The 14,276-nt window shown below is 51.9% G+C and overlaps 1 protein-coding gene across 1 annotated transcript; it reads right to left on the bottom strand.

Moving 5' to 3' along the window:
* Positions 1 to 512: 512 nt before the first annotated feature.
* Positions 513 to 12,237, bottom strand: FAM110A (family with sequence similarity 110 member A). Its single transcript, XM_060078291.1, has 2 exons — positions 12,058 to 12,237; positions 513 to 2,029 (listed from the first exon to the last, which is right to left on the bottom strand). Exon 2 carries the CDS (start codon positions 1,931 to 1,933, stop codon positions 1,046 to 1,048), a length of 888 nt encoding a protein of 295 aa, XP_059934274.1. The 5' UTR covers positions 1,934 to 2,029; positions 12,058 to 12,237; the 3' UTR covers positions 513 to 1,045.
* Positions 12,238 to 14,276: the final 2,039 nt, after the last annotated feature.

Genomic DNA, 14,276 nt, shown 5'->3' with positions numbered 1-14,276 from the left:
AGTCCCTCTTCCTTTAAGAACTTCCACTTCCAATCTCCAATCGATGGCCTGTGTGACCTCAAGTTCAGGGCTTGCCCCCTCTGAGCTTCCTGCCCTCTTGGGAACTGGGCTGGGATGGGAAAGGGCAGAATACTTACGGTTGGGGAGGGTCCATGTGCCTGTCAGCCTTTCCCAGGCAGGTCCTCTTCCTGCTGCAGGCGGAAGTCCCCAGTCCTCTTCTCAGTTCTTTCCTGATTCACTCTGTGGCCAGACCCAGCGTCCTCCACTATGAAGGAGGCCCATCAGCTAGCATCCCAGAGGGGTTATGAGGGTGCCCTGTGAGGCAAGTCTCAGGCAGAGCCAGCCACTGGCCTCATGCCCCCCCAGATCCTGGGGCGGACAATCACTGAGTTTTGAAGGCCCCACTCCAAGACTTCCCCCACCCCTTCCCCTTGTGTACACAGAAGAATCTGATGACCCAGCCCTTGAAAAACAAGCATTTGTGTTTATTAACCAAGAGGAGGGAAGTCAGAGCAGTGCAGACTCCTACCAGTCCTTTCTGTAGTTTACCCACCTAGGTCCAGGCTGGCAAGCCCCTTAAAGAATGTGGATAGGCCACTCCTTCCTACCCCCACCCCAGGGTGAGTTCCCAGGGAACCAAGGCCCACTGGGTAAGGAAGAGGAAGTCAGGAAAGGACAGAGGCCAAGGAAGGAAGAAAGAAACAGAGCTGCTGGGTAGACAGCTCTGGCGAGATCCCTTGGCCCCTCACTCTCAGTGGGAAGGGCTAAGTGCCCCAAATCCAAACCTACAAGCAGGGGTACATCCATGTCAAAACCCTACATGTGAGGCGTAGGCGGTAGTCCAAGGTCAAGAGCCAACTCTCTCCGGGTCAGTCCTTGTCAGATGGATGCTGGTCCAGCCTCTGAGCCTTTGCCTCTATAGCAAGTTCACCCGAGGCAGCAGCCTCTGGTCTGCCCCAAGCCAGAGAACGGATGCAGGAGAGGTCAAGGGGCCTATGGCTTCTCTAAGACCTGTCCCGTGGCGAATGTCGAGTCCCATGGAGGCCTAGCCCTCCGCTGCTGGAGTCTCCCGCGCTTGTCGCAACCCATACAGCCATTTGATCACCCGGGCGTTGCGCTCTATCACTGACACACCATAGGGGACGCGCTCCCGAGCCAGCTCCTCGATGGTGGCAGAGCTCCGGCGGGAGCAGCCCCCCTCGGAGCTAGCCGGCCCAGCACTGGGCCCAGCCAGGGACACGATGTCTGAGTTGGCCCGGGCTAGGTGGGCCACACCCAATCCCCGTGCCTCCTCCTGGTCCAGGCCGCAGAAGTTAAAAAATCGCTCCAGGTCGGCTGCTGCCCGGGAGAAGCGCTCACTCAGGTCTGACTTGGAGCGTTGCAAACCTGGGGGCCGGGCCGGAGTAGAGGTGGCGACAGTGCCTGGTGATGGGCAGGGCTGGGCAGGTGATGCCGGCAGGGGAAGGACATCCACTCGACGGACTGCAGCAATACTGGGTGGTGGGCGTGGGGGGGTGGCTGGGGGAGCCTGGCGGGCCCCCTCTGACCGTCCGGGGGTACGGCTGGCCTCAGCAGGGGACACAGGACTGTCACAGAAGTTGATGAGGCTGCTCAGGATGTCCAGGTCCAGCTGGGGCCGGCGGCCGGGGCCAGGCAGGACTCGGCGGCTAGGCGTGAGCACCGTGCGGCGAGTTCCAGGGCTGAAGAGGGGCTGTTTGCACAGCAGGGGCTGCACAGGTTCCTGGCGGGTATTGGCCACATGCAGGCTCTTGACGTACTTGGCCTTGTCGGCCTCCAGGCGCTCTACAGCACTAGGTTTCCGGGCTCCACAGTCTGCTGGCCGCTGTAGCAGGTAGCCGGGGACCTTAGTCTGTAGGCGGAAAGGTAGGGCGGGGGTGTCTCGGGCTCCCGGAGTCAGCGTGTCCACAGGCATGGCTGTTACATACCCCGAGGGCTTCTGTCTGAGGAGACTGGAGAAATGAGGCGACAGAGATCCAGGCGGAAAGCTGGCAGCTGGACACCGCAACGGCTGCAGGGGAGGAAAGAAAGAAAGGGGCAGAGCACACTCAGACAAAGGCTCAGCAAAGACTGAGAAAAGCTGAAGACGCCTTCCCCATTAAAAGGTAAAGGCCACGCCTCTGATTCACAGAGAGCCAATCAGCAGGCAGAAAGCACCCGCTCACGGGCCTGTGGCTCCGCCCACCCCCCCTCCCTCTCCGAGGGCCCAGCCCAGCTGAGGCAGAGAGGAAAAAAAGGTGCCAAAGAAGAAAGACACGGGCAGCTTGAAAGACGGGGCATGGCACATTTTAAAGGAAGCAAAGGGGGTTCCAGGCTGAGTGCTGGGCACCAGCCGGCTCAACTTCAGTGGGTCCTCTTCACAGTTCCATCTTGCAAATGGGTAAACTGAAGCCCAGGGAGGCGAGCTTGATTAAGCTAATTCAGCAAGTTGGTGGCTCTGGCCCTTGCCTCCAAGCAGGGAGGTGCTTGCGCAGGGGTCTTGGGGTTGAGTGACCAAGAGAAAGGGCTCCAACCCCACACCCCACCTGGAATGCCCACAGGAAGCCTGGTACCACCTCCACCCCATACTCACCCAGGCAGGAAGCTGCCCTGTGCCACCCGCCTAGACATGCCAGGCCCCAGGCATAGCAGCAGAGCTTGTGGAGGAGGAGTGTAGAAAGTCCCCACCCCTGGCCCAATGGAGTCCAGACACCCATTAGCTTGCAGTATGAAATTCCAATGCCAGGCCCACGGCGATCCATGGATGCCTGTCAGGTGGAAACGTCAGCCCTGAGCTCTGCTGCTCTGAGAGAAGCTGGAAATGCCCAAGATCACACAGCCCTGCTTAGGAGCATCCAGCAGCCTCTGGATCTGCCAGCAGCAGTAGGATGGACACGCATAGGCAGGAGGGCCCACATCTGGATGCACAAGTCTCCACATGATCACCTAAGCATCAGGGCCCAGTACCCCAGCCATCAGGCCACCCCTGTCCCTTTCTCCAAGGAAGGGCTAGAGCCACAAAGTGCCCCCCGCTGTCCCCTGGAGATGGGCCAGAAGAAAAGCCATAGACCAAGTCCTGAACCCTTTCATGTGTAAAATGAGGGAGAGGGACTCTGTCTAGGTGATCCTCAAGAGGACCTGTAGCTCAGGCCATCTAAACCTGTACTGCTAATTCAACAGCCACTAGCCACATATGGCTACTCAGCCTTAACTTTAAATTTATAGTAAGTACACACAATTCAGTTCCTGAATCACACTAGCCACATTTTAAGGGCTCAATAGTCATATGTGGCCATATGTGGTCACTATACTAGACAGCACAGATTAGAGCATTTCCAGCCATAGCAGAAAGCTACGTTGGACAGCCCCACCTAGACATCCAGAATGCCAGGAGGGAAGAGTCTGGACTGGGGAGGGGACAGAGGAATCTGTCTTCTAGATATTTGACACCATCCTCTCCTGTAACCTTCCAACAAGTCTGTGATACGGGTCACTGTCACCTCATTTTTTACAGATGGAGAAACTGAGACTCAAAGAAGTGACCAACCTAGGTCCCAGAGACAATAAACAAGACACAAATTCATATGAAGCCTAATTCACTTATCTAAAAAAAACGAATAGTTTTACTCATTGTTGCTCACATTCTCCTAAAACAGCTCCATGAAGGGGGTGGGAGTGGGGGGGGTGTGTGCGTTTTGTTCACTGTATCTCAGCTTCAAGATATTGCTCTTTACACATAATAGGCAGTCAATAAATATTTACTGTGCTGAAATACCTATGGGGACCAAATGTAAGCAGGCAGACCAGGGATACACTAGAGAGGGGCATACCCACCCTACTGCAGGCATATGGGTCCAAGATGGTAGGTATAGAATGTTCTAGGAAGCTGGGAATCCAGAAGTGCATGGAAACTAGATTCTTAGCATATTTGATAATAATAATTTTAAAAACAGTGCATGGACAGGGCAAACAAAACATGCCTGCAAACATATCTGCCCCCCGCCCCTGTCTGGCCCCCAGCCCCCAGTCTGAGATCTCTGCAGCAAAGGCAACTTGACAATAGAACCTTGGGGGCTGTTGGCCCAGAGCCAGAGCTGCTCCCGAGTTAGAAGGGATGGAGTAGGTGGGAGAGAAAGGCTGCCCCACTCAGGGCCCACCCCCAAGGAGACCTCAGGAGGGAAGGGTCACAGGAGAGGCAGCCTTGCTGAGCCTTGTCAAGGTAGCTAGACTCTGCCTTACCCCCGGGCCCCCGCCTCCCAAACCAGTCCAACCCGTTGGTGGCAGCGGTTTCCTCCCGGGCACCATCCCGGGAAACAGAAGGAGGAAGGTCAGATGGGCAGGGCTAGGGCAAACGTACTGCGACACCCCCCTCCGCCCCCGACCCGGCTCGGGACCCCACCCCCTCGGGCCTGACGTGCAGACCCCAGGGGCTCTTCCGGTGGGACCCGGACAGATGCTAGAAGCCAAGCCCGGCTTTGGGGCCGCTGGCCGTCTCGCCCGGAGCTGGCCCCCTCGCCTGCTGTGCGCCTTGCGCAAGCAGCTGTGCCTCTTCCAGACTTGGTTTCCTTATGTGTGAAATGCTGTTAAAAATACACCTTCCTGATCCTCCAGGTCACCGTGAGGATGGAGCGATAAAAACAAGTCGAGGACTTTCCTCAGCACCTGTTAAAAAGACGGCGCTCCATGAACTGGGCTCCTTGTTTTTTTTTTTTTTTGCGGTATGCGGGCCTCTCACTGCTGTGGCCTCCCCCGTTGCGGAGCACAGGCTCCGGACGCGCAGGCTCAGCGGCCATGGCTCACGGGCCCAGCCGCTCCGCGGCATATGGGATCCTCCCAGACCGGGGCACGAACCCGTATCCCCTGCATCGGCAGGCGGACTCTCAACCACTTGCGCCACCAGGGAGGCCCTGGGCTCCTTGTTTTTATTATGAATTTGACCCAACTCCTGAGACCGCCCCTCTCGCAGGGGTCTCTAAGCATTCTCCAGAAGAGTCTGCCCGAGCCTAAGCGGCGGACAAAGGAGGCTAATCAGTGAACAAGACTCATTTCACAGGTGGGCAAAGCACGATGTGCTGTGGCTCCTGCAAGTTGAAGCCAGGGTCCCGGTCCCCGCGTGGGACTCGTGTCCTCTCTGAGGCCTCCTCTCATCGCCCAACGCCCCACCCACAGATTTCAAACACTACCCACAAATGACCGCAGAAGCGCCAGCCCCGGGCCCCTCTCATTGGCATCCCCGGGGCATGCAGCCTCACCTTGTTCACTCCCCACCGGCTTCCCTGGCGTCAGCTCCAGGAGGCTGCGGAGGGGGAGGAGGGGGAGCGCGGATCCCTGGTCTGGCTTTTGCCCTTCCCAACTGGGGGCAATCTTGGAGATTCCCAGCGCTGGCATGCTCTGTGATTCTGTCTGCTCGCCGCCCCTCTCTGAGCCCGGGTTGTCCTGGCTCTTAAATGAGGGAGCTGATGGCACGATTCCTACAGCCTCGTCCAGGCCTGAAGGTGAGTCCCTGCCCGGTCCCCGCCTTCCCCGAGGAGGAGGGAGAGGTGCCCGGGCAGCCCCCGACCCCGGCCCGGTGCCCCCGGCTCCGGCCCGCACGTACCTGGCTGCGCCCTTGCTGCCGCTCTGCGCTGCTCCGGCCCGGCCCACCTGAGGTCAGGTAACACGCGTTTGCGCAACTTCCGGGGGCCGGCCCCGGGCAGGTGAACACGCCGGCCCAGGTATTACTCGAAAAGGGAGAACGAAAGCCAGGCAGCGGCCGGGACCCAATCCCAGCCGCCCGACCGACCCCAGGAAGCTCTTCCGAGAGCCAGGCCCGCCTATCCCACAGCTGCACTGGCCCGCACATCTGGCACACAGAGTCTTAGTGGCCAGCTCAGGCAACCGCACCCATCTTGGAGATGGAAAAACTGAGTCCCCCTTTCTCACAGCCACAATGACCACCAGTTAATGTATTAACTTTTCCTGGTGTTAATTAACCCATTTTAATCTTCCCAACAACCCCTACAAGGGGAGCTCTATTATTATCCCCATTTGACTAATGGAAAACTGAGGCTAGGACAGGCTGAGTCAGTTGCCAAAGTCACCCTGGAGAGTCCAACCTGGGCACTTTCCCCCCAGATCAAGCCTTAATTAATGCCACCCCTTTCTAGCTGTGTGTCCCCAAGCAGGTTGCTGGACCTCTCTGGCCTTCCATTCTGTCAATAAAGGAAAGTCCTACCTTCCAGGGCAGGTCAGTGTGAGCTCTTAGAGCTTGAGAGTGCCTGTAGAAGCTTTGTGCAAGCTGTAAACATTAGTAAGGACAGCAATAATAGAAATAATAATAACTAGAATTTTTGAGTGCCAGACACTGTACTTATTTAAATCTCTGGACCGCCCTGGGAGGGAGGAACTATTTGATCCCCATTTTACAGATGAGGAGACTGTCGCCCTGCAGGAAGGAACTCCTGGGAGGGAGGTGATTGTCTCTTCTGCCAGCCCAAGCTCTATTATGTCACTTCAGGTGGAACATTTGATTAAGCCAGTTTCCACTGGGATTCTGAGGCCCAGAGAAGTAATTGTGCACTGAGCTCCGACCTGAGCCCCAGGGAGGTCAAAGAGGGCCCACTTCCATGTCTGTGCCTGGTAGGGGCTGCACCAGGGTTGGGGTGGAGGGCATGAGGGGACAGGAAGTGACTCAAGGAACAGCTCTCCTCCGCCTGGGAGTGAGTCAGCCCTGAAGCCACTTCCAGTCCCTGGGCCCTGATTTTAAGGGGATAAGGGAGGTGACAAGACCATCATTCTCCACAGCAGCCTGCTGGGTCCCTGCCTAGCCCTCTACTAAGGCAACAATGGGGAAGCATTAGGGGGAGTGGTTGTGCTCAGTTAGGTTCTAACAGTTAGTAAAAGCAAGACAACGGTGACCATTTTTATAAAATGGGTAAGACCTTTTCCAAGTGCTACCTGGCATTTGTTCTGAGCTCTTTATATGTGTTAACACATTTAATCCTCACACCTACACTATAAGGTAGATACTGCTATTATGACCATTTTACAGTTGAGGTGGAGCCACTTGCCTGAGGTCACACAGCTGGTAAATGGCAGAGCCAGAACTTGAACCCAGGCCCGGGTCTGGGGGGCAGGGGTGTGGAGAAGATAGTCCTCAGTGTTGGGCTTTGGCCACTCACCGGGGAACTCCTAAGGAATCTATAGCCTCTCTCTCTGGGCCCCAGAGGGAGAAGCCACCTTAGGAATCACTCCCTGGCTAGGGTTCTGGGTCTTGTTTCCTCAGCTATAAAATGAGGTCAATAATGGCAATGTTTTCCCAACAGAAATCAGATGTCATCACAGCTGTGCTTAAATCACCCCAGCCCCAGCCCCCAAGGCTCCCCATCTCCTTAGAATAAAATCCAAACTCTCCACTTGGCCCTCAGGCCCTCCAAGATCCAGTCCCTGCCCTCCTCTCCCACCTCATCTCCAGCTTTTCCTGCTCCAGCCATAGAGTCCTCCCTGCTGTTCCTGAGCACACCAAGGTGTTTCCTGCCTCAGGCCCTTTGCACCATCCTTTCTCTGCCTAGAACCTCTTCCCTCTTCGCCTCTTCAGAGAGGCTCCCCTGACCATCCTAAGGCTCCTGCCAACTCTCTTACCCAGTTTGTTCCCTTCCAAGTATTCATCGCACCCTGTCATTTTAGATATTCACTATCACTTGTTTCCTATCTCGCCCATTGTGCTAAGAACTCCATCACACTCTTCCATATTTCCTTCCTCCAGTGACAAAGCACAAGAGGGGATGCCATTGATCAAGTGGCAGGACTAAAACCCAGCCCACCTCAAAGACCAAGGCCCCTCAGCACCAAGCCCCCTCCCAACCCCCAATCCTGACCCAGGCCTTCCCCCACCTGTCCCACTCCTCCTCCAGCCTCCAGGAGCCCCTATTCAAGCTGGGATCCACACAGCTCTAGCTGAGCCCTGTCCGTCCTCCAAAGCTGCCACATCCAAATCTCTGCACACACTGGGTCCACTGCTGGCAATGCCCTTTTCCACTCCAGCACCCTGGCCATCCCTGTAGCATGGACTCTAGGACCAACCTGAGTGAGTTCAAACCCAGCTCCACCAGTGATTAGCTATGAAACTTGGGTAAGATACTTAACTTCTCCATGCTTTGGTTTCCCCAGCTGTAAAACAGGATCCCTCACAGTGCCTCCCTCCCAGTGTGAGGCCTGTACATGACAAGCGCCACCAAAATGTGAGCTGTGATAACTATTCAACCAAATAGATGCTCCAATGCCCAACTCCTGGCTGAGGTCTTCATCACCCCAGACTGAATGTTGACCACTTCTCTCAGAAGTTACAAATCTAAGAATGCAGACTCACTTGAGTAGATATTTTTCCAAAAGAAGGTATACAAATGGCCAATAAGCACAAGAAAAGGTGCTCAGCATCACTTATCATTAGGGAAATGCAAATCAAAACCAGAATGAGATACCATATCACACCCATAAGATAGCCATTATCAAACATACAAAGGAACAAACAAAAACAGAAAATAACAAGTGTTGAGGAGGATGAGGAGAAATTAGAAACCTTGTGCACTGTTGGGAATATAAAATGGTGCAGCCACTGCAGAAACAGTGTGGCAGTTAGGCAAAATTTTTTAATAGAATTACTATAGGATCCAGCAATTCTACTTCTGGGTATATGCCCCAAAGAACTGAAAGCAGGGACTTGAACAGATATTTGTACACCAATGTTCCTAGTAGCATTATTCACAATAGCCAAAAGGTGGAAACAACCCAAGTGTCCATTGACAGATAAATATATAAACAAAATGTGGTATATGGTATATACATACAGTGGAATGTTATTTAACCTTAAAAATGATGGAAATTCTGACACATGCTACAACATGGATGAAGCTTAAAGTCATTATGCTAAGTGAAATGAGCCAGTCACAAATGAACAAATACTGTATGATTCCACTTATATGATGTACCTCGAGTAGTCAAATTCATAGAGGCAGAAAGTAGAAACGTGATTGCCAGGGGCTGGAGGGAGAAGAGAATGAGGAATTACTACTGTTCAATGGGTATGGAGTTTCCATTAGTGATGGTTGCACAACAATGTGAATGAACTTCATGCCACTGGACTGTACACTTAAAAATGGTTAAAATGGTAAATTGTATTTTATATACATTAAAAAAAAAGAAGAAAAAGAAAAAGCAAAAAAGGAGGGTGAAGAGTCTAGAGCCAGATTCCCTGGATTCCAATTCCAGCTCTAGGTGCAAGTTATTAAACATCTCTTGTGCTCAGTTTCCCTTCATAAGGAGGAAATAACGGCAGTAATAACTACCGTACATCATAGAATTGAGAGAATTAAAGGAGTTCATACTTGTAAAGTACTTAGCACACGGTAAAGGCTCAAGAGGTGTCAGGGATTTCTATTTTTTGCTAAGGGGGCAGGAGGTGTGGTTTCTGATGTTTTTCATTATCATGACATTGTGCACTCCCACCTCACCCCTCCCTTCCACCTGCTTCTCATTCTATTCAGCAGAAGCTTGGCCCAGACTTGGGCAGAGACAGGGAGGCCCTCTCCTGCCCCAGAGGGATTCAGGAAGGCTCTTGGCAGCAGAGACAGCCAGCCAGTAGGACAACCCAGCTCGATTTCAGCCCAGCTGTCAGGGTCAGAGACACCCAGCTAGGCATCCTCCAGGACCACACCAGAACCCACACTAATTCTGGAATTTTCCCAGATGCTCGTGCCCTGGCTTGCCTGGAGTCAGCCTTGCCCAGGGCAACCTTGCACAGACCTTAGGAAGGGAGAGGCAAACAGGCCGTGGGAGGGGTGTGGGTACAGCCACCTAAGACAGCGATCTACTGTTTGGCTCACGACCTCACGTCTCCACCAACTCAATCCGCTGGGCCTCAGGTTTGCACCTGAGCTTGCAAAATGAGGACAAAGGGACTTGCAGTGGAGACTGAGTAAGAGAGATACCACATGCAAAGTCTTAGGGAAGGGCCTGGCACACAGGATAAGGTAGGGAAGGTGGGGTTAGGACAGACCCACAACCTAGCCCACTTCCTGGCCCAGATTGCCCTCTGCCTGGGCCTGAGCTCACCATCATGGCTTCTTTTCTCAGCCCAGGGAAGTGAAGAAACTTGCCCAAAGTCACAAGCAAGTTAATGACAGGTCACAAACAGGGCAGTGGTCTCATGATTAGATAAATAATCTAAAATACATACATACATATTTTTTTTCAACCAGATGATACATGTGCATGTCTCAAAATTCAAAAGCTATAAAGGGAATGAAGTTTAAAAAAAAAAAAAACTCCCTCCATTCCTATCCCCAGCCACCCAGTTCCCCTCCCTGCAGGAATCGTTGTGATCAAACAGTTGTATGTCCTTCCACAGAGATTTTAGGCACATGCAAGCAATAATGGACATATATTCTTTCTATTTTTTATGCAAATGGCAACATGCTCTGTGCACTGTTTTCCTCTTGCTCTTTCACTGAATAATATATGTTATTCTTAATAATACGTGTTATTAACATATTATTAATTATAATGTTATTAATAAACTTAATATATGTTGTGCTACATCAGTACATAAAGAGCCCATCAGCCCCTACCGATGGCCACTGAGCGCGTGTGTCTAGTCTCTATTACAAACCACACTGCAGCCTCACTGTGCCTACGTCATTCTGCCTAGAAGGGGGACAGATAGGTCAGGGGGATGCATGTGTAATTGTGACAGAGATGGGGGACTGTGCTCCATGGAGGCCATACCAGTTGGTCTCCCACCAGCAGAACACAGAGCAAATGATCAATGTCAGCTTTAGTCATTTGATTACTGGGGCTTTGGGTACCCCCCAGTTTTGCACTGGAGGCAACTACCTCACTTGCCTCACCCTAGCCCCTCCCTGTATCACATTCCAGTCAGGGAAGATAATAAACTCACTAATAAGTGAAATTATATGACATCAGATGGGGTAAATGCTACTGAGAAAAACAAAATAGACAAGGCGGAGGGCAGGGCATATGAAGGCAGTAAATATTTGTTGAAAGAATGAAGGAAAGACTTGTTTTCTTTCTGATCTCCCAGAGCTCCTCTACCCAAAGCCAGGAGACAGGTTTGGAGGAGAGAGGGTAAGTAACTCCCCTTGAAGAGATTCAAGACTCCCAGATGCTACAATTCTCAGTGTCTAGAATTCTAAGATGGAAGCCAGATAGACTGGGAACCAGCCCCAGAGCTGCCAAGTCTTGACCATGTGACTTTGAGCAAGGGGCTTAACTTCTTAGAACCTCAGTTTCCCCACCTACAAAAGGAAAACAACAATAGCAACCTGTGGGTGGGGGGTCCCCAGGAAGCAAGGCCTGGTGTAGGTCAGATGCTCTACCAGGAGGGGTCCCGGGCCCACCCCCAACTCCAAAGTCTCTGGTGACTAGCGTCTTCCGCTGAGGGTGTGCCTCTACCCTTTCCCCCAAACTGGGGTAGATTCCCAAGAGTCCTACAGCCAAAGGTCCAAGAGTCCAGGGCCAAACCATCAGCTGCTCACCTGGCACCTAGCTCAGGAATGTCAGTCCCGCCCGATCCCCCCAGCTCTTCTTTCTGAGAGGGACAGCACTGTAATTCAGAGCCCTGTAAGCGGAAGGATCCCAAGTGAGCCCTAAATCCACCCGCTGGCTTTCCGGAGAAGGGAAGACAGATGCCCTGGAGGAGACCCCAGGACGCTGCGGGGAAGAGGCAGCTAGGAGAGGATGCAGCCAGGGCTCTACTGGCCACATTCCGGTTGATAAGAGTCTAAGAAAGTGACCACCGGTTACCCGTCTGGGTTTCTCAAGGTAAATCTAGATCTACCTAGACTAGAGGCTGAGAGATGGAGCAGAAGGACCTGAATCGGATTCTCTGCCAGACTTCGCCTGAGCAGGACACTTGCCTTCCTGAGCCTCAGCGTTCTTATCTGTGAAATGGGGTACCACAACCTCTCCCCTGGTACGACTCGAGGAGGACGCGCACCGCAGGCGCCCGGTGAATGGAGCCCCCCCTAGTCCCGGGCTCGCGCCCCGGACCACCCGTGCCCTCACCTGGAGCCCACGCTAGGCGAGCCCGGCTCCTCCAGTGCGGGTCTTGAGGAGGCTGACAGCTCGGACCCAGGCGGGGAATGGCCGCACCCAACGCGGCTCAGGAGGCCTCAACCCCACGTGAGGACCCGCGGGGCCTCTTCGGAGCTGTCCTCCTTAACTGAGATAAGCCGGGGGACCTGACTGTCCCAAGGCCCCCAACAGAGCGAAGGTCCTGGGGCGCAGGGGAAGGGGAAGTGAGCGCGCCGCCCCACTCCCACCCCCGACACCGGAATGGTTTGCCCTGGAAATCCTGATTGGTTTCTCTCTTCCGTTCGAACGCCGCGCGGCCCGCGTTGCCAGGCGACCGCTTAGCTTCGGCAGGGCGAGGAAGCGCCCCGGCTCCGCAGCCCCTCCCCGCCGCTCACCTCCCCTGTGGCCTCAGGTTCTTCCGGCAGCCTCTTTAGCTCAGGCACCTAATTCTTTTCCTTGCTCACCCGGGACTTTCTCTTGGTCCCCAGCTGGTTCCTAGTCCCGACTTCAGCTAACGCGCTGTGTGAGCCAGTGCAAGCCCATTTCCCTCTCTGTTCCCCTCACTGCACAATGATGAGTGGGTTAGCGTTAAGATGTGCATGCCCAGCAGTCCCGAAATTTACTAAGGAAATAACCAAAGATGTGAGCAAAGATTAATATAGTCCAGCGTTATTTATCATAGCAAAATAATGGAAATAAATTCAGTGCTCAGTGAAAGGAGATTGGTTATATAAACCCATCCTGCAGAAGAACTGAGTTTTTTACATACCAGTTAGCTTTGCGTGACAAAACTCTTGTCAGTGCTCATGGAATAACCCTCTGAGATAGGTACCTTTAATTATCCCCACTTTCTGATGAGGAATATTATATAGTCATTAAAAATGATGCGGTTAAAATACACTTAAAGTATGGGGAAAACACTAAGAAGGTATTAAATTTTTAAAAAGTATGTTCCAAAGCACTATGTACAGCATAAATATGCATTAAATACATAATGGCAATATCACATGTACTATATTTATGTATAAACATTTATAATAACAGCAGTTAATTTCTTCTTTCTGCTTGTATGAATTTTCCAAATTTCCAATAGTTAAACCAGTCAAGAGAAAAAATATATACATTTTTTTTAAAAGAATTAGAAAACTTAACTCTAACACACCTTCCAGATGAGCAAATTTTTTAGCTGTGAGTCACTGTTTGGGTGTAGGGCATTGCTCATTTTGGACTCAGCCTCTTTCTATCCCACATGGTGTTTTTCATTCTCTGATTGAATTGTCAGTGACTGAGCACTGACTGTGTACATGCCTTGGACAGGTCGGGGAGGAGGCCTAATAATAAACCAATAGCTAACACTGACTGCATGTTCTGGCATGGGCACCAACTAACCATATCAGAACAGATACTATCATAAACAGGGAGTCTCTGGGGACCAGCTAAATATCAAACCTGGCACTAACTATGCCCTCTGCTAGATTGTGCTCAAATGTACCCACATTTTCTCATTTGCCTTCATTACTTTCTAAGGAGAGAGATTCTATTAATATTCCTATTTTATAGATGAGAAAACTAAGGTTTGTCTGGATCCAGCAGGAGTCCTCTCAGCCATTCTGTTATATTACCGTGTAACTGCAGTTTGACAGTAGCAGTGAGGAGAGGCAAGGAGGGTCTGTGATCCTAAAAGACAGAGAGAAAACTGAGTAGGAGCAGGTCCAGACTTTGTACCTCCTGGGGCTTAAACAATTTAGGGAGTGTTATTTAAGAAAAGGACTACAAAATTACAGATATAAAATTAGGTAATAAAGTGGTGATTTGGTTAGAAAGATAAAAGAAACCTCAACAAATGACAAATTCTACAAAGATTACAAAGTCCAGAAAAATAACATTATTTTTGTGAATTACCTGTTTGACATACCTCCATAAAACTTTCCATAAACAAGCTTCCGGTTCCATGTATACATTCCAAACTTCTCCTCTACTACCTTATACTGGTGGTGTTGGACACTGTAGGACCAGCCATGTATATGGAGCTATGACCTCTGACTCTGCACTTTCATGTCACAGTGCCAGGTGAATCAGCTCAGTGTGCCAGGTAGGGGTATTCCTGGAAGCCATTCCTCTACTAGGGCAGTTGGCAATAATTATCTACTCACAAAAGTGACTGGAAACAACATAAATAAAACTACTAGACCCAAATTAAATGTCAAGGT

This window comes from Mesoplodon densirostris, chromosome 16, assembly GCF_025265405.1.
Source record: "Mesoplodon densirostris isolate mMesDen1 chromosome 16, mMesDen1 primary haplotype, whole genome shotgun sequence".
NCBI classification, from domain to species: Eukaryota; Metazoa; Chordata; class Mammalia; order Artiodactyla; family Ziphiidae; genus Mesoplodon; species Mesoplodon densirostris.
This window is presented reverse-complemented; position numbering and strand designations above follow the sequence as displayed.

What these genes read in the sequence shown, in the direction of transcription:
- FAM110A (XM_060078291.1), bottom strand. Translation starts at nt 1,933, where the DNA reads ATGCCTGTGGACACGCTGACTCCGGGAGCCCGAGACACCCCCGCCCTA.